Raw genomic sequence first — 19,729 nt, 5'->3', positions numbered from 1 at the left:
CTGCTATGAACATAGAGGTGCATGTATCTTTTTGAATTATAGTTTTGTCCAGATATATGGCCGGGAATAGGATTGCTGGGTCATATGGTAATTCTATTTTTAGTTTTCTGAGGAATCTCCACACCATTTTCCATAGTGGCTGCAGCAACTTACGTTCCCACCAACAATGTAGGAGGGTTCCCCTTCTCCACACCCTCTCCAGCATTTGTTACTTGCAGAATTGTTAACGATGGCCATTCTGACTGGTGTGAGTTGGTACCTCATTGTAGTTTTGATTTGCATTTCTCTAATAATCGGTGATGTTGAGCATCTTTTCAAGTGCCTATTGGTTATCTGTGTGTCTTCTTTGGAGAAATGTCTATTTAGGTCTTCTGCCCATTTTTGGATTGGGTTGTTTGTTTTTTTGTTATTGAGCTGTATGAGCTGTTTGTGTATTTTGGAGATTAAGCCCTTGTTGGTCACATTGTTAGCAAATATTTTCTCCCATTCTGTAGGTTGTCTTTTCGGGTTTTTTAATGATTTCCTTTGCTGTGCAAAAGCTTGTAAGTTTGATTAGGTCCCATTTGTTTATTTTTATTTCTATTGCCTTGGGAGACTGATCTAAGAAAACACTGGTACGATTTATGTCAGAGAATGTTTTGCCTATGTCCACTTCTAGAAGTTTTATGGTGTCATGTCTTATGTTTAAGTCTTTAAGCCATTTTAAGTTTACTTTGTGGAAAAAATATGGAATGCTTCATGAATTTGCGTGTCATCCTTGCTCAGGGGCCATGCTAATCTTCTCTGTATCGGTCCAATTTTAGTATATGTGCTGCCGAAGCGAGCACCGGGTAGGTGTGATTATCCCAAGTTTTTAGAACATGAAGTTGATATTCAGAGAGCTTTGATGACATGCCCAAGGTCCCACAACCACAATTTAAATAAAAATTTGGTTTCAAAGTATGCATTTTCCTCTTGACGCTGTCCTGACTTGTGGTGATTTACTCAACTGAGTTGCTTTGCTTTCTTTCTTTGGTTTTTTTTTTTTAAGTGGGGGAGTAAGGGGTAGGGAGTTTGGGCACAAGGGAGCATGATTTTTTTTTTTAAGTAAAAATGATTTTTTTATTTTATAAACATGAATGCATCTTAGTGTTTCTAGAAGGTAGGTTAACTAGATAAATTTCAGGGTTTAAAGACACACACACACACAAACACACACACACACCTTCTCTTATGGTTTATAAATGATTCTAAGGACTGTGCTGATTGAAAGATTATGGTGCCCTGACTTGACAGTCCAAAACCCGATTCTGTTCTCTACCCCTTCTACACAGTCATGGATGACACACAATGACAGCATCACTAGAACAAAATATATGGCATTTATTAAACATGTGACATAGGTTATAATATCAAAGTAGAGCATGCATGAACAAATCACTCATTCCTTTAACAAAAACACCAATTGGTATCGAAAACATTAAGTGATTAAATTTCCACAACATACAAAATTCTCTTTCAGTTAAAGTGAGAAAGAAAGAAAACATAAATCACAGGTTGAATAAATACAGTGATTTCAGCTGGCCCCATAAAGGCATAAGGCACAAAGTAAACCAAGGGGTTAGCACGTCAGAATGAAGCATGTCTGCCCACACGAGGACCGGCTGCAGCCGAGGCTCCCACGCCCCTGCACAGGTCCTCGGCACCTGCCCCTTCCTTCCCAGGGTCACATTTCCCCATGTGCCTGCGCTCCTGCAGACAGGCTTCCCTGTAGCAGAGAAACACCGCCTCTAATACTTCTACGGGTAAATAAAACCTTCATGCTGTAACAAATGATCCTGGCAATAAGTAACATGAAATTTCAAGTTAATGCCTTGTTTCCTCCCAGCCGAAGTCTAGTAAAACAGAAAATAGTGAGGGAATTCTCCCGATAGGACTCAGTGTCTGCATGGAAAGCTAACGATGGCCCAGTACAGCAGGGTACATACACTGGTTGGGTGTTTGAAATATGACCTTGAAACCTCTCTCTCCTGCCCTCCCCCTCCCCCTCCCCCTCCACTTTCCTTCATGTTTTAGAAGTGGATCAGAACCTCAGCAATTTCCACTGCAGCTTAAACAGTGTATAGGAGGAAGCAACAGTCACCCTTTCCAGACTTCAAGCCGCAGGGTTCCAGGGCCTTTGTCCATCAGTGAAAAGTGCACGTCTCCAAGTGCTTAAGTCAGAGTTTTCTTCATGGTTAACTCCAGGACTCGTGTGTATGGGGTATAATTCCTGGAAGGCACTGCGATCTCACGAGTCCTACCTGTTTGGCTGAGAAAGGAGAAAACGCAGTCAGGAATATGAAACAAAACTTACCATATGCTTCACGTGGTAAGATAACTCTAGGAAATCCTTTTCAACACTTAAAAATAGACTGCAGTAATGTAGTTGAATATTTCATTTAAATATTATGAGGGAGAGAAAACCATAATTCAAAAAGAGTCATGTACCACAATGTTCACTGCAGCTCTGTTTACAATAGCCAGGACATGGAAGCAACCTAAGTGTCCACTGACAGATGAATGGATAAAGATGTGGCACATATATACAAGGGAATATTACTCAGCCATAAAAAAAAACCGAAATTGAGTTATTTGTAGTGAGGTGGATAGACCTAGAGTCTGTCATACAGAGTGAAGTAAGTCAGAAAAACAAATACCGTATGCTAACATATATATATAGAATCTAAAAAAAAAAAAAGATTCTGAAGATCCTAGAGGCAGGACGGGAATAAAGACGCAGATGTAGAGAATGGACTTGAGGACATGGGGAGGGGAAAGGGTAAGCTGGGACAAAGTGAGAGAGTGGCATGGACATATATACACTACCAAACGTAAAATAGATAGCTAGTGGGAAGCAGCCACATAGCACAGGGAGATCAGCTCAGTGCTTTGTGACCACCTAGAGGGGTGGGATAGGGCAGGTGGGAGGGAGACGCAAGAGGGAGGAGATATGGGGATATATGTATATGTATAGCTGATTCACTTTGTTATAAAGCAGAAACTAACACACCATTGTAAAGCAATTATACTCCAATTAAAAAAAAAAAAGTATATTAATGGTTGCCAGGGCCTAGGAGAAGGGGGGGGGGTGGATTTTGACTGATAAGGGGTACAGTGTTTCTTTTTGGGGTGAGGGAAATTTTCTAAAATTAGATAAGTGGTACTGGTTGCACAACTTTGTAAATATACTAAAAACTATTGAATTGCACATTTTAAAAGGATGAATTCTATGCTATGTGAATTACATCTCAATAAAACTTATTCTAAAAAGAAAAAGAATATTATGAGGGACCATTATTTTTAGCAATTTCTTTAAAAAGTTTTATTGGAGCGTAGTTGGTTTGCAATGTTGTGTTAGTTTCAGGTGTACAGCAGAGTGATTCAGTTATACATATATTCATTCTTTCTCAGATTCTTTTCTCATATAGGTTATCACAGAATATTTAGTAGAGTTCCCTGGGCTATACAGTAGGTCCTTGTTGGTTATCTATCTTATATATATAGTAGTGTATGTATGTTAATCCCAAGCTCCTGATTTATCCCTCCTGCCCACATTTCCCCTTTGATAACCATAAGTTTTCAATATCTGTAAGTCTGTTTCTGTTTTGTAAATAAGTTCATCTGTATCATTTTCAGAAACTAGATTCCACATATGAGTTATACCATATGATATCTGTCTTTCTCAGTCTGGCTTACTTCACTTAGTGTGATAATCTCTAGGTTCATCCATGTTGCTGCAAATGGCATTATTTCGTTCTTTTTTATGGCTGAGTAATATTCCACTGTATATATGTACCACATTTTCTTTATCCATTCCTCTGTCAATGGACATTTAGGTTGCTTCCATGTCTAGGCTGTTGTAAATAGTGCTGTAATGAACATCGGGGTGCACGAATCTTTTCTAATTGTGGCTTTCTCCAGATATATGCCAAGGAGTGGGATTGCTGGATCATATGGTAGTTCTGTTTTTAGTTTTTTAAGGAACTTCCATACTGTTCTCCATAGTGGTTGTACCAATTTACATTCCCACCAACAGTGTAGGAGGGTTCCCTTTTCTCCACACCCTCTCCCAGCGCCCTCTCCTCTTACTGTTTGTAGACTTTTTGATGATGGCCATTCTGACCGGTGGTAGGTGATACCTCACTGTAGTTTTGATTTGCATTTCTCTGATAATTAGTGATGTTGAGCATCTTTTCATGTGCTTTTTGGCCGTCTGTATGTCTCCTTTGGAGAAATGTCTATTTAGGTCTTCTGCCCATTTTTGGATTGGGTTGTTTGGTTGTTGTTGTTGTTTTTTGACATAGAGCTGCATGAGCTGTTTGTATATTTTGGAAATTAATCTCTTGTCAGTCACTTTGTGTGCAAATATTTTCTCCCATTTTGTGGGTTGTCTTTTCGTTTCGTTTATGGTTTCCTTTGCTGTGCAGAAGCTTTTAAGTTTAATTCGGTCTCATTTGTTTATTTTTGTTTTTATTTTCTTTTTTTAATTTTTTTTTATTGAAGTATAGTTGATTTACAATATGGTGCCAATCTTTGCTGTACAGCAAAAGTGACTCAGTTATACACGTACAGGCATTCTTTTTTTAATATTCTTTTCCATTATGGTTTATCATAGATTGCATATAGTTCCCTGTGTTATATACAGTAGGACCTTGTTTATCCATCCTATCTATAATAGTTTACATCTGCTAATCCCAAACTCCCAGTCCTTCCCTCCCCCAACACCCTCCCCCTTGGCAACCACAAATCTGTTCTCTATGTCTGTGAGTCTGTTTCTGTTTTGTAGATAGGTTCATTTGTGCCATATTTTAGATTCCACATATAAGTGATATCATATGGTATTTGTCTTTCTCTTTCTGACTTACTTCACTTAGTATGATAATCTCTAGTTGCATCCATATTGCTGCAAATGGCATTATTTCGTTCTTTTTTATGGCTGAGTAGTACTCCATTGTATATATGTACCACATCTTCTTTATCCATTCATCTGTTGGTGGACATTTAGGTTGTTTCCATGTTTTGTCTATTGTGAACAGTGCTGCTATGAACATAGGGGCACATGTATCTTTTTGAATTATAGTTTTGTCCGGGTATATTCCCAGGAGTGGGACTGCTAGATCATATGGTAATTCTATTTTTAGTTTTCTGAGGAACCTCCATACTGTTTTCCATAGTGGCTGTACCAACTTACATTCCCACCAGCAGTGTAGGAGGGTTCCCTTTTCTCCACATCCTCTCCAGCATTTGTAGACTTTTTAATGATGGCCATTCTGACCAGTGTGAGTTGGTACCTCATTGTAGTTTTGATTTGCATTTCTCTAATAATTAGTGATGTTGAGCATCTTTTCATGTGTCTACTGGCCATCCGTACGTCTTCTTTGGAGAAATGTCTATTAAGGTCTTTGGCCCATTTTTCGATTGGGTTGTTTGTTTTTTTGTTGTTGAGTTGTATAAGCTGTTTGTATATTTTGGAGACTAAGCCCTTGTCTATTGCATCATTTGCAAATATTTTCTCCCATTCTGTAGGTTGTCTTTTCATTTTTATATGGGTTCCTTTTCTGTGCAAAAGCTTCTAAGTTTGATACGGTCCTGTTTGTTTATTTTTATTTCTATTGCCTTGGGAGACTGACCTAAGAAAACACTGGTATGATTTATGTCAGAGAATAAATTCTGGAAGTTTTAGAAGTTTTATGGTGTCAAGTGCTAGAAGTTTTATGGTGTCATGTTTTATGTTTAAGTCTTTAAGCCATTTTGAGTTTATTTCTGTGCACGGTGTGAGGGTGTGTTCTAACTTCACGGACTTACATGCAGCTGTCCAACTTTCCCAGCACATGTTAAAGAGACTGTCTTTTTCCTATTTTATATTCTTGCCTCCTTTGTTGAAGATTAATAGACTGTAGGTGTCTAGGTTTATTTCTGGGCTCTCTATTCTGTTCCATTGATCCGTATGTCTGTTTTTGTACCAATACCACACCGTTTTGATTACTGTAGCTCTGTAGTATTGTTTGAAGTCTGGGAGAGGTATGCTTCCTTTTGTTTTTTTCCCTCAGGATTGCTTTGGCAATTCTGGGTCTTCTATGGTTCCATATAAATTTTTGATTATTTGTTCTAGTTCTGTGAAAAATGTCATGGGTATTTTGATAGGGATCGCATTAAATCTGTAGATTGCTTTGGGTAGTATTGCCATTTTAACAATATTAATTCTTCCAATCCAAGAGCATGGGGTATCTTTACATTTCTTTGAATCCTCTTTAATTTATTAATGTTTTATAGTTGACAGCATGTAAGTCTTTCACCTCCTTGGTCAGGTTTATTCCGAAGTATTTTTTTTTTTTTGGTGGTATTTTAAAAGGTATTGTTTTTTTTACATTCCCTTTCTGATATTTGTTAGTGTAAAGAAATGCAACTGATTTTTGGTTGTTAATCTTGTATTTTGCTACTTTGCGTAATTCATTTACTAGATCTAGTGATTTTTGTGTGGAGTCCTTAGGGTTTTCTATATATAGTATCATGTCATCTGCAAACAGTGACAATTTCATCTCTTCCAATTTGGATACCTTTTATTTTTTTTCTTGTCTGACTGCTGTGGCTAGGACTTCCAATACTATGTTGAATAGAAGTGGTGAGAGTGGGCATCCTTGTCTTGTTCCTGAATTTAGTAGGAAGGCTTTTAGCTTTTCACTGTTGAGTGATATATTGGCTGTGGGTTTGTCATAAATGGCTTTTATTATGTTGAGATATATGTTCCCTAGGAGGTGGATCCAAAAAGTTATTGCTGGGATTTATGTTCAGAGAGTGTTGCCTATGTTTTCCTCTAAAACATAGTGTCCAGCCTTACGTTTAGGTCTTTGATCCATTCTGAGTTTATTTTTGTGTATGGTGTTAAAGAATGATCTAATTTCATTCCTTCACATGTAGCTGTCCAGTTCTCCCAGCACCACTTATTGAATCCATTGTATATTCTTGTCTCCTTTGTCATAGATTAATTGACCATATGTGCATGGGTTTATTTCTGGGCTTTCTATCCTGTTCCATTGATCTATATTTCTGTTTTTGCACCAGTACCATACTGTCTTGATTACTATAGCTTTGTAGTATAGTCTGAAGTCAGGGAGCCTGATTCCTCCAGCTCCGTTTTTCTTTCTCAGGATTGCTTTGACTATTTGGAGTCTTTTGTATTTCCATACAAATTAAAAAATTTTTTTGATCTAGTTCTGTGAAAAACGCCATTGGTAATTTGATAGGGATTGCATTGAATCTGTAGGTTGCCTTGGGTAGTATAGTCATTTTGATAATATCGATTCTTCCAATCCAAGAACATGGTATATCTTTCTATGTGTTTGTGTCATCTTCGATTTCTTTCATCAGCATCGTACAGTTTTAAGAGTACAGGTCTTTTGTCTCCTTAGGCAGGTTTATTCCTGGTTTTTTTTTTTTTTTTTTTTTTTTTTTTTTTGATACGATGGTAAATGGGATTGTTTCCTTAACACATTTTTGACTGGAGGCATATTAGGCCACAGGTGTTAGTTCCTACAAAAATCCCCTGGTCAATAATGTGTTAATTTCTCTTTCCGATCTTTTGTTGTTAGTGTATAGGAATGCAAGAGATTTCTGTGTATTAATTTTGTATCCTGCAACTTTACCAAATTCATTGATGATCTCTAGTAGTTTTCTGGTGGCATCTTTAGGATTTTCTATATATAGTATTATGTCATCTGCAAACAGTGACAGTTTTTCTTCTTTTCCAATTTGGATTCCTTTTATTTCTTTTTCTTCTCTGACTGCCATGGCTAGGACTTCCAAAACCATACTGAATGAAAGTGGCGAGAGTGGACATCCTTGCTTTGTTCCTGATCTCAGAGGGAACTTTTCACCATTGAGAATGATGTTAGCCATGGGTTTGTCATATATGGCCTTTATTATGTTGAGGTAGGTTCCCTCTGTGCCCAGTTTCTGGAAAGTTTTTATCGTAAATGGGTGGTGAATTCTGTCAAAAGCTTTTTCTGCATCTATTGAAATGATCATATGGTTTTTATTCTTCATTTTGTTAATGTGGTGTATCACACTGATTGATTTGCGGATATTGAGGAATCCTTGCATCACTGGGATAAACCCCACTTGATCATGGTGTTTGACCCTTTTAATGTGTTGTTGGATTCGGCTTACTAGTATTTTGTTGAGGATTTTTGCATCTATGTTCATCAGTGATATTGGTCTATAATTAATTTTCTTTATTTGTCTGGTTTTGGTTTCAGGGTGATGGTGGCCTCATAGAATGAGCTTGGCAGTGTTCCTTCCTCTACAGTTTTTTGGAAGAGTTTCAGAAGGATAGGTGTTAGCTCTTCTCTAAATATTTGATAGAATTCACCTGTGAAGCCATAATTTCAGTACTTGTGACTGGTCTGTTTGTATTTTCTGTTTCTTCCTGGTTCAGTTTTGGAAGGTTGTATCTTTCTTCTAGGGTGTCCATTTTATTGGCATATAGCTGTTTGTAGTAGTCTCTTATGATCCTTTGTATGTCTCTTATGATCTCTTTGTATCCTTTCCATGGTGTCTGTTGTAACTTCTCCGTTTTCATTTCTAGTTTTATTGATTTGAGCCCTCTCCCTTTTTTACTAGATGATTCTGGCTAAAGGTTTATCAATTTTGTTTATCTTTTCAAAGAACCAGCTTTTAGTTTGATTGATCTTTTCTATTGTTTTCTTCATCTCTATTTATTTCTGCTCTGCTCTTTATGATTTCTTTCCTTCTACTAACTTTGGGTTTTCTTTGTTCTTCTTTCTGTAGTTGCTTTAGGTGTAAGGTTAGTTTGTTTGAGATTTTTCTTATTTCCTAAGTTAAGATTGTGTTGCTATAAACTTCCCTCTTAGAAGGGAAGGTTTATAGGTTTATGTGTTGCTATAAACTTCCCTCTTAGAAGGGAAGGTTCCATAGGTTTTGGATAGTTGTGTTTTCATTGTAATTTGTCTGTAGGTATTTTCGATTTCTTCAGTGATCCATTGGTGGTTTAGTAACATATTGTTTAGCCTTCATGTGTTTGTGCTTTTTATGTTTTTTCCCCTGTAATTTATTTCTAATCTCATAGAGTTGTGGTTGGAAAAGATGCTTGATAATGATTTCAATTTTCTGAAATTTACTGAGGCATGCTTTGTGGCCCAGCATGTGATCAATCCCGGAGAATGTTCCACGTGCACTTAAGAAAGTATATTCTGCTGCTTTTGGATGGATGTCCTATAAATATCAATTAAGCCTATCTGGTCTGTTGTATCATTTAAAGCTTGTGTTTCCTTATTGATTTTTCTGGATGATCTGTCCACTGATGAAAGTTGGGTGTTAAAGTCCCCCACTATTATTGTGGTACTGTCGATTTCTCCTTTTATGGCTCTATTTCCCTTATATATTGAGGTTCTTGCCTTATATATTGAGGTGCTCCTGTGTTGGGTGCATATATATTTACAATTATGTCTTCCTTTTGGATTGGTCCCTTGATCATTATGGCCTGCCCCCGGAGCTCCTGTAGGTGGTGTCCTGTTGCCTGGGAGTGCTGACAGGGAAAGAAGCTCTTATGGTGGTCCCACCCTCTCCCCATGTGTCCCCCAATAATGGCACTTTGCCTCTCTGGCAGGCCCAGGCTTCTTCCGAATACACCCTCAGTTGCCACAGTCCAGCCTCTTCAGGCTGTTTCTACGCAGCCAACCCTGGTCCTCTCCCTGGGTCTGACCTCCAGAGCCTGAGCTATAGCACCCAGTCCCTGCCCACACTGACAGACGAGTGTCTCAGGCTGGGGAGCACAGGGTGGCAGTGCCAACCTTCTGTGCAGGTTACTCTCTCTTTTGCCTCCCACAAACCGGTTACTGTGCTCTCCTCCTAGGCTCTGAAGCTCCCCCTCCATCCAGGCTGGTCTCCCTGCTGTGAGGAACAGGTGTGGGAAGGTGTGGGAACCTTTCCTTCTTCACAGCTGCCTCCCTGGACACAGGCCCCATCCCAATGCCTTCTTTTTCTTTTTCCTTTTGTCCTACCTGGTTATGTGGAGGTTTTCTTGCCCTTTCAGAAGTCTGAGGTCTTCTTTCATTATTTAGTAGATGTTTGTGACTCGTTCCACTTGTAGATGTATTTTTAATGTTTTTGTGGGAGAAGGTGAGTTCCACGTCCTACTCCTCTACCATCTTGATCCCCCTACCTGGAGCCAGCCATTATTTTTACCACCTTTTAAAGGTTATACTAGGTATCCATGATTCAGAAAAATAAAAAAATATGCATTCAAGGAACTCACAATTAGGTGGGAAAGATATGTACTTAAATAGTTGCAATGTGTTAGGTAATACATAAAGACATAAAAAGCTATACTGGATACTCTGCATTTGCCTCTTCAGATCCATCCCCCCTTCTCCACCCCACCCTATGCCCTGGGAAGCTTACCTGAAGGTCAGCATCAGTGGGCTCCCTCAGCCTTTACCTTCCAGTTGGTTTGGACCAAAAGGGAGATCAAGGGATGAGAGAATGGAGGACAGGGAGGCCAGGACATCTGTTCCCTCTGATCAGTCTGCAGCTTGGTAGTTGGCTACATTCCTCTAGCAAAGGCCATGCTCCAGCTCACCCCTTCATCTCTTCTACCAGCTTTCTCTCCCCACCTCTTCAGGCCCAGGCTGGAAATAGCTCCAGAGCAAGCCAGTGTCCATTTTTTTATTTCCCTAAAAGCTGCCCTCAAATTTTTACACAGTCCCTTCATTTAAGTCTCTTCTGTTTCCCTTTCTCCCAGGACCCTGAGCAATACAAGAGTGAACATATTATGGGCAAAGTGATGGCAGAACAAGTTAGCTTCACTGGGAGGAAATTGGCCCAGGGAAGGTGACTCCTGAAGGATGCCTAGGCGTTCCTCAAGTGGGTGAGGAGGAGATGGGAATTCAGGCAGATGGACAGTACGGGTAAAGGCAAAGAAGGGTGAACACAGAGGCCATGGTGTGGAAAGGAGACACGCTTGGCAGGACTGGAGCAAAGAGTTCATGATGAAGTGGCTGGCAGAAGATGAGGTCGGGGTGGGGAAGCAGGGCCCTGTGTGCCCTGCTAAGGGGTTCAGAAGGGGACAGCGAGCCACTAAAGGTTTTTAAGGAGGGGCAGGATATGCTCCTATTTTTATTCTAGCAAGATCCCTTGGCACTGCTGAGGGTTGATTGCAGAGGGGTTAGTCTGGAGGCAGGAGGTTAATTAGGAGAGTTTTGCTATTTAGGAGGTGAGCGAGACCATGAGAACTCAAACTCTAAAAGTAGCACTGTAGATGAAGTAGCACGGAAAGGTTAAGATGATATTTGGGAGGCAGAATTAATGGGATTTGGTGACTAAGATGGAGAAAATATCCCATTTCTTTTTCTGCCTAGACACATAACTACCTTTCCCAGCCTCCCTTGCAGTTTGGTAGGCCATGCGACTATAATGGGCGGAAATGATTTATATTACTAGCAGGTGTAGCCCATATCCATTTTGCAGTCACAGATATTTTCCTAAAAGGACAATTGGAGCATATTACTGTTCTTTTTTTTTAAAATAAATTTATTTTTTATTTTTGGCTGCGTTGGGTCTTCGTTGCTGCACGCAGGCCTTCTCTAGCTGTGGTGAGCAGGGGCTACTCTTCGTTGCGGTGCGCAGGCTTCTCATCGCGGTGGCTTCTCTTGTGGAGCACGGGCTCTAGGCGCACGGGCTTCAGTAGTTGTGGCTCGCGGGCTCTAGAGCGCAGGCGCAGTAGTTGTGGTGCTCAGGCTTAGTTGCTCCGCGGCATGTGGGATCTTCCCGGACCAGGGGTCGAACCCTTGTCCTCTGCATTGGCAGGCAGATTCTTAACCACTGTGCCACCAGGTGTGTCCATATTACTGTTCTTAAAACTCTTCAAAGTCTCCCCCTTGCTTCCTGGATGGAGTCTAAACTCCTCTGCAGGGTGTAAAGGCCTCCACCTTCTACTGTTAATATCTCCTGCCTGGCCTTGCTAAGAAACACAGCTCTTATTTACACACTGCTTCACAGCTCTGCCATCCTCAGCTGTCCCCTCTGCCTTGAATGCTTCCCTCATCAAGTCGATCTGATGAATTCCTGCCTATATTCCAAGATTCAAACCAAACATTGCCTCGTCTGTGACAGTCTCCCCAATTCCCTGCAGCAGTGATAGAAACTATCATTCCTTTCTCTGTGTCTCTCAGTTTCCTTGAGCAGCACTGCTCAATTTTCTGCTTACACAAGGTTCACTTTTGCTAAACTTTCCCATCAGTAATATCTCCCATTACCCTGCAGTGATTTCCAACTATGGTTGGGAGACAACTTCTTAAAAGGGTGTATTAGAAGCTTGGGGGGAATGTTAAACTTCACATGTCTCTCCCCAAGAGATTCAATACTTCTTCCATGCTCTCCTCCCCTTGAAAATGACTGTCACAGAGGCTTGTGACACACTACTGGAAGCATCTCATTGCACCCACTGGTCTATATACATCCTCTGCTAGTTATAATTTCATGAAGCATGAAAACCATATCTTGCTTATCTTCATGACCTCAGCAGCTCACTCAGGCCAGGCACAGAACTATCACTACACAGATGGATGACACAGGGAAGCAGAGGACGACGGATTTCAAGGAGTGAGTGGTCAGAATGTCACCTTCACCTGGCACAGAGAGGAACCTGCAAGATCTGGCAATTCAGGGGTCCCCAGTGACCTGACCAGGTAATTTAGTGGAGTGCCAGGGGCAGGAGCCAGATGGCAATTTGTGCCAACTCCTGTGAAAATTCCACAGAACAGAAATCGTCTCTGGTGACAATATCCTAAAAGCCCATAAAATTCAGAAATATTTATAAAGGTGAACCCTCTGGTTTCAAAAACAGGCTCTCATATCCCACTCTTTCAAAAAGAAGTGAGGTATTTTATTTAGTTGATCACTAGGAAACAACAGGTTTTCAAGAACACAAATAATTTCAACCCCAGAATGAAAATTCAGCCATTTTCTTTTAACACATTAAGGCTATTGTTTGTTAACCTTTTATTAATCCATAAAGGGGCAGTTCCCTTGGGGGAAACAATAGCAGAGGCAGCAAATAAAGCTTTGACAAAAAGCTACTTTGTGTTTTGGTTTCTACAACAGAAATATGAAAACATAGGCATTTTAAAGCACTTACTATGCACAGGGCACTTATGACAACAAGGAATATTTTTCATTAAATTGTACCTATTTATTAAGACATAATTTATGAGTTCACTGGAAACTGAGTTTCACTAAGGGGCAAGAGAAAGAAGTCTCTTTTTTTTATTGGTGTTCAATATTTTGTTTTCCACTTTTCTCTTTGAATGAAGGCTAGCTGACCTAAAATTGCTCTCAATGGCTTTAATATATATCGAACTTTTCAAATCAAACTCTTGAGTTTCTCTTTTAAATAGGTGTTTAAAAGCCCCTGAAATCATGGTGAGTGCCTTCGCACCTCTTCCCTCTCTCCTTGCTTTCCAGAAATCTGTGCAACACAAAGATGAGATGAAGGAGGGGGAGAATTTGAGAAGAAACTGGAGGCAGGGATGGGACTGAGTAGCTTAGAACACTGGTCTCCAGGAGGCTGGTGCAGTGGGAGTGGAGAGGTGTGAAGCAAGTCATGAAGGAAAAAGCCAGCCCCGTACGAGTGAGTGATTCCAGGACAAAGCAATTCACGGCTCAAAGGTGACTGCAGAATACTGAGCTTAGGCAACAGGAGCAGTGGTGGCGGCATCAACAGAAATATGCAAACGTGGTCACTACACTGGGCACTTTATGCCTGTATCTTAATCATCTCAGCAAGTTTCAGGAGGAATTACTATCAAAATCTATCTCTCATCTTCCCATTCTTGGTGAGGAAATAGATTCAAAGGGGTTAGAGAATTGTCCAAAGCTATAGATGATATAGCAAGAGGCAGATCCAGGACCCAGACCCAGGTCTAATTTCCAAGCCACCGCTCTTAACCACAACTAGAGGATCTGACTTTGATGGGAAAAAACGATGTATTCAGCTATGGATAGGGTGGGTATGAAGATCAAGTGGGGCCCAGCAGGCGACCGGGAATGAGGACTTGTATGCAAGAGAGAGGTCTGAACTACCTGACAGCACAGCCACAGGGAAGAAAGAGGTAACTCCATGAGACTGGATGCCATCTTTGCAGGAATGAGTGTTGCCAAGATAGAACCCTTAGGAGCACCCATGGTGGGGATCTGGGAGCAGAAAGAGGAGCCATCCAAGAAGATGGAGGACAGGCCAGGGAAGTAGGGAAAGAACCAGGACAGGAGAGTCCCACAGGAAGCAGATATTCTTCTGCTTAGGAAGAACCATCAAATGCTACAGAGAGATGGCTCCATTCAACAAATATTGATTGAGGGCCTGCCTGGTGTGAGGCCCTGCTCTAAGTCAGTCCCAGGAAGACTGCAGTTAGTGACATGGATGTAAATCCCTGCCTTCATGGAGCTTACATTCTAGTGAGGAGAGAGAGAATAAACACTTAAGAAGCAAAACGTAAGCAAGAATTGCCTCTTTCAAGTCCTTTCTCACTTGGTGTGGAACTTTCATTCATTCTGCCAGTGAAATGTTTATTGAGCATCAGGAAAATGCTGGAGTAGGGGATGGGAGCCTAGGGTTCTTGTCCACAGGAGTGCACAGTGCTGGCAGGGACAGGGGAAAGTGGTCAGGGGTGGGGACAGGGTAATACAAGGGGCTTAATGGCTCTATAAGAACAGGCTGATTTCAAATTTTTTCAGGAGCACATAAAAATAGAGCAGCTCTAATTGTAAGTCAAATGCTATTAGCAGTAGCATAGCATGTAAGACTTGCAGGTATATGGAGAAATGGGTCGTAGGTGCCATACTGCTTTACAGCAGTACTGGGCTTTGTGCCCAGTGCCTGGAACACACTGGGACGCCTCTGATGTCACAGCTGACAGAGACCTCGTCAATCACTGGGGCTTCCAGAGTTTTACACAGTGTCCAGAGGGTTCCAGACCACTAATAGTTTAATTGAAGAGCTCGATACATACTAAAGCACTATCCACTTGATTAAGCTATCAATCCATTTAATAAAATCACTTAACAGCCGCCAAAATAAATAAGTTAATGAAATGTCGTAGCACACTCAAATTTACTTATATTTGATACAGTGTCTGGAACAGGATGGAAAGCCCGGAAATAAACCCACACACCTATGGTCAACTAACCTATGAAAAGGAAGCAAGAATATATAGTGGAGTAAAAGACAGTCTCTCTTCAGTAAGTAAGTGGTGCTGGGAAAACTGGACAGCTACATGTAAAAGAATGAAATTAGAACATTCTCTAACACCATACACAAAAATAAACCCAAAATGGATCCAAGACCTAAATGTAAGGCTGGACACTATAAAACTCTTAGAGGAAAACACAGGCAGAACACTCTTTGACATAAATCATAAATCACAGCAGTATCTTTTTGGATCTACCTCCTAGAGTAATGAAAATTTAAAAAAATAAACAAATGAGACAAAATTAAACTTAAAAGCTTCTGCACAGCAAAGGAAACCATGAACAAAATGAAAAGACAACCCACAGAATGGGAGAAAATATTTGCAAACAAAGCAACCGACAAGGGATTAATCTCCAAAATATACAAACGGCTCATGCAACTCTATGTCAAAAAAAAACAACCCAATCAAAAAACGAGCAGAACACCTAAATAGACATTTCTCCAAAGAAGACATACAGATGGCCAAAAAGCACATGAAAAGATCACTCATGTGATCACTAATTGTCAGAGAAATGCAAATCAAAATTACAATGACATATTTCACTCCAGTCAGAATGGCCATCATCAAAGTGTACAAACAATAAATGCTGAAGAGTGTGTGGAGGAAAGGAAATCCTCCTACATTGTGTTGGTGGGAATGTAAATTGGTACAACCACTATGGAAAACAGTATGGACGTTCCTTAAAAAACTAAAAATGGGACTACCATATGACCCAGCAATCCCACTCCTGGGCATATATCTGGAGAAAACCATAATTCGAAAAGATACATGCACCCCAATGTTCATTGCAGCACTATTTACAACAGCTAAGACATGGAAGCAACCTAAATGTCCAGCAACAGAGGAATGGATAAAGAAGGTGTGGTACCTATATACAATGGAATATTACTCAGCCATAAAAAAGAATGAAACTATGCCATTTGCAGCAACATGGATGGACCTAGAGATTTTCATAGTAAGTGAAGTAAGACAAAGACAAATATATCACTCATGTGGAATCTTAATTTTTAAAAATGATACAGATGAACTTATTTACAAAACAGAAACAGACTTACAGATATTGAAAACTTATGGTTACCAAAAGGGAAATGTGGGCAGAAGGGATACATCAGGAGCTTGGGATTAACATACACACGCTACTATATGTAAGACAGATAACCAACAAGGACCTACTGTATAGCCCAGGGTACTCTACTCAATATTCTGTGATAACCTGTATGAGAAGAGAATCTGAAAAAGAATGAATATATGTATATATATATAACTGAATCACTTTGCTGTACACCTGAAATTAACACAACATTGTAAATCAACTATACTCCAATAAAATTTTTAAAAAGTACTTGATCCCAGTGTCTTACATGTAAAATCAGAGTTTTGATTTGGATAATAGGGATACTAGCTATTATTTATTAAGTTCCTAACTTCGGTGCAATTACCTTGCTAAATGCTTTATATACATGTTTTCATTTAATCCTCTTCACAACCCCATAAAATTTGATATTGTCATCTTCATTCCCATTTTAAGGATGAAATCACAGAGGTTTAAGAGAGATTGAGTAACTTGCCCAGCAGCTGACTGGGCAGGGAACCCACAGCCTGAGCCTTCCCAACTGGACTGCACTGCCAAGTTCTCTGCAGGAGAACAGGGAGTAAGAACAAAACTCATCTGCATAACTGAGGCTTAATTCATTACTTTTCTGGAGACTGTTTTTAAAATATTCTGGACAACACCATGGAATCTTTTTATTAGATGCAAGTTTGAAGTCCAAGTGAGAACCAGGAATTGTATTAGAACAGACGTGACACAATTTAGCAGCTCTATTGCGTATTTTAAAACTACAGATGTACCATACCAGGACTGCAAACGTATGGTTCAAATCCTGGCTGTGTGGCTTCTAGGGAATCCCTTTATCTCTCTGGGCCTTGATTTTGGTGTCTATAAAACAGGGAGATTAAACTAGATCGGGGGTTCCAATTTGATTTTGACCACAGAGCTCTTTTATTCAAGCAAAATCTTACTTGGAATCTAACATAAAAAACACACTAAAAGCTAAGTTTGTCAGGTTGTTTTTTTTGGAGGGGGGACGGTCCCCAGGCCAGCTCCTTGCTCACCTCCTCACCCCTGGAGGCCCCTCCCGGTGCCCTAGCACACAGCACGCAGTTCCAAAAAGCACAGGTGGAAAACCACTGCCCTGAATCACCTCTCAAGATGCTGTGCTCCTCGCCACCCAGACGTGCACGGCGTCTGTCACATAGTAGGCACTTCATAAATATTCGTGAGGAAACAAATGAAATATTACTCTGCCTTTTCGGAAATGTGGATACGTAGTTTTCATTTCCTCTGCTGATTGACCCAGGTAGTTAAAGTGCTAAGATGGATCCTGGGGGAAACCAAATGTTACATTTATGGAAAAGCTGCTTTTAGATACTAAAGTGGCTTCCAAGTTCAGCTTGGCCATAAGTTAAGGGTCTGTCAGCACTTCCATTATGAAAACCACTTTGTGGTTTCATAACTTAGCCGTAAAAGTTTGCTTCAGGCTATCCCTCGGCATACAAATTGAAAACCTTGCTTTAAGCCAAAATGTGGGAATTGGAAAACAAACAATTTATTGGTTTCAGACATAGTTTTGTACCGGTCTTAACCAAATAAGATTTATTATGTGGGCAATTAGAGGGAACTACACCACTTGGTTCTCGAAGAATAAAAAAGGAGGAAAATAGCCAAACTATTTATATTTTTAAAGTTGCGCCTGGACATGATCAATCATTCTTTTGGGTCCTGTTTTTATCAAGTACTTTGTCCCCTGCATTGATGAGACCTGGAGTCTATTTACACATTCTTTTTCCTTCTTTTTTTAAATAAACATTTTCTGTTAATGACATCAGAATGATAAAATTGCCTTGTTTTTACCAAAAAGCAAGCAACATAAATGAGAATAATGTCAAAGAAAAAAAAAAGCTTAATCCTGCTTTTGGTAAATACTTTGAGAATCGCAAGTGGCTCATTTTAATGAACAAAAAAGACATCAGTAATGAATAAAATAGGGAAGGAGATGAGACATTGTTCCTCAATGTTAGAGCTGGTTAGAGCTGAGAAGTCACCTAGTCAACTAACTTAACAGATTGGGAAACCGAGGCCTCAGCAAAGAGAGGCCAGCCTGAACACATCCTGCAACTACTAACCTCAAGGATGAGAACCAGGTCTATCTACAGCCCATTCTGGCGATCAGCTCATCCCTGTTTCCCACCCATGTAACCATTCAAGGCCTGGAGCCTACATTTTTCTGACCTACTAATGTCTAACATGACACACACAAATGCCCCTAGTCACATAAAAATACACCTTCCTACGCACAGTGTATGAGGCACTTTGTGACTTTGGTTACCTCAGTCACAAGCTATGTACCATCAGTGTCCTTGTTATAAACTTGTTTTCTGTCCTCTTTGGGCCAAGCACAGTTTTGAGCACCTAGAGACAGTGGGTTGGTTACTGGGTCTCGCTGATCTGACTATGGAGACAGCCAGGTACTGGGCTTGTGAGCAGCTTAATAACACATGGCTCAGTCCTCTAGCTCAGAAATGCAACTGAACAAACCAGGTTATAGTTACTGTTTATCTGCTCATGACTGAAGCGGATCATGTATTTCTGAATCTGGTCCAATGCTTGACAACACTCTGTTACAGTACTGGGGAACAGACAGATTTTGTTCAAGGTTTAGAGTCTCCCTCCTCTGTTACTAAAGCACACCATTGAAAATGTTTGACTGCATGTCTGACTTCCCTTGCAGACTGCACTCTGGGGCAGGAACCCAATCTCATTCCTCTCTCTATCATCACTGTCTGGCACAGGGAAGGTACTCAACAGATATTTGTTGAATGAACAAATGAATGAATAAATGAAGGACCAAATGCATGCATTCGCTGATAGGGCCCATCTCTCTCTGAAGTGGCTTCCCCAGGTCTCTCCTTCTCCACCCCGTGTGCCCTGCACAATCTCCCCACTCCGCAGAAGCCAGTCAGACCCCTCAGCAGCCACGACTTCTCTTTGCAGAAGTACTTTTGAAAGAAAGAATGCAATTCTGGGAATAACAGCCCAGGAAAGTATTTTCTTAAGTCAAAAGGGAATTTGAGTTGGAAAACCAGGAAATTCTTAAATACCTGGGTAGAAGATCACAGCCCACTCCAACCTCTCTGGTTTCCACTTCAGTCTTGCGCTGCGTTTCTATTAAATAGTCCAACCTGCTTTGTAGTTCATTATTCTAGAGATGAGGAAAAAAGTACTTTTAGTAAAGCAATTACGTTCCCCCACAAATACGTATGATGCAATTTATATGTATTATCCGGATTTCCCCCTAGACACAGACATCTATCACAGTGTATTTATTAAGTGCCTCTTACACGTAGGAATTGAAGAAATACATTGATTGAATCCTTACAGATAG

The 19,729-nt window shown here is 40.3% G+C and overlaps 1 protein-coding gene and 1 non-coding gene across 6 annotated transcripts in view; both read right to left on the bottom strand.

The window, feature by feature from the left end:
* Positions 1 to 720: 720 nt before the first annotated feature.
* LOC137754476 (U6 spliceosomal RNA) lies at positions 721 to 827 on the bottom strand. Its single transcript, XR_011071859.1, has one exon. It is a non-coding gene; the product is annotated as a U6 spliceosomal RNA (small nuclear RNA).
* Positions 828 to 2,050: 1,223 nt separating this feature from the next.
* MYZAP (myocardial zonula adherens protein) overlaps positions 2,051 to 19,729 on the bottom strand; it is a 98,004-nt gene continuing 80,325 nt past the window's right edge. For 2 of the 5 annotated variants that reach the window (XM_068552353.1, XM_068552385.1), the window contains exons 12-13: positions 19,446 to 19,546; positions 2,051 to 2,290 (exon numbers count right to left, since the gene is read on the bottom strand). In XM_068552353.1, coding sequence (XP_068408454.1) covers positions 2,194 to 2,290; positions 19,446 to 19,546 — 198 coding nt within the window. In that variant the 3' untranslated portion in view covers positions 2,051 to 2,193. Of the gene's footprint in view, positions 2,291 to 11,617; positions 11,833 to 16,336; positions 16,515 to 17,116; positions 17,669 to 19,445; positions 19,547 to 19,729 lie in introns of those variants that run through there. The other 3 variants (XR_011075116.1, XM_068552362.1, XM_068552370.1) reach the window with 3 other exon arrangements.

Source organism: Eschrichtius robustus, chromosome 1 (genome assembly GCF_028021215.1).
Source record: "Eschrichtius robustus isolate mEscRob2 chromosome 1, mEscRob2.pri, whole genome shotgun sequence".
Taxonomy (NCBI): Eukaryota; Metazoa; Chordata; class Mammalia; order Artiodactyla; family Eschrichtiidae; genus Eschrichtius; species Eschrichtius robustus.
This window is presented reverse-complemented; position numbering and strand designations above follow the sequence as displayed.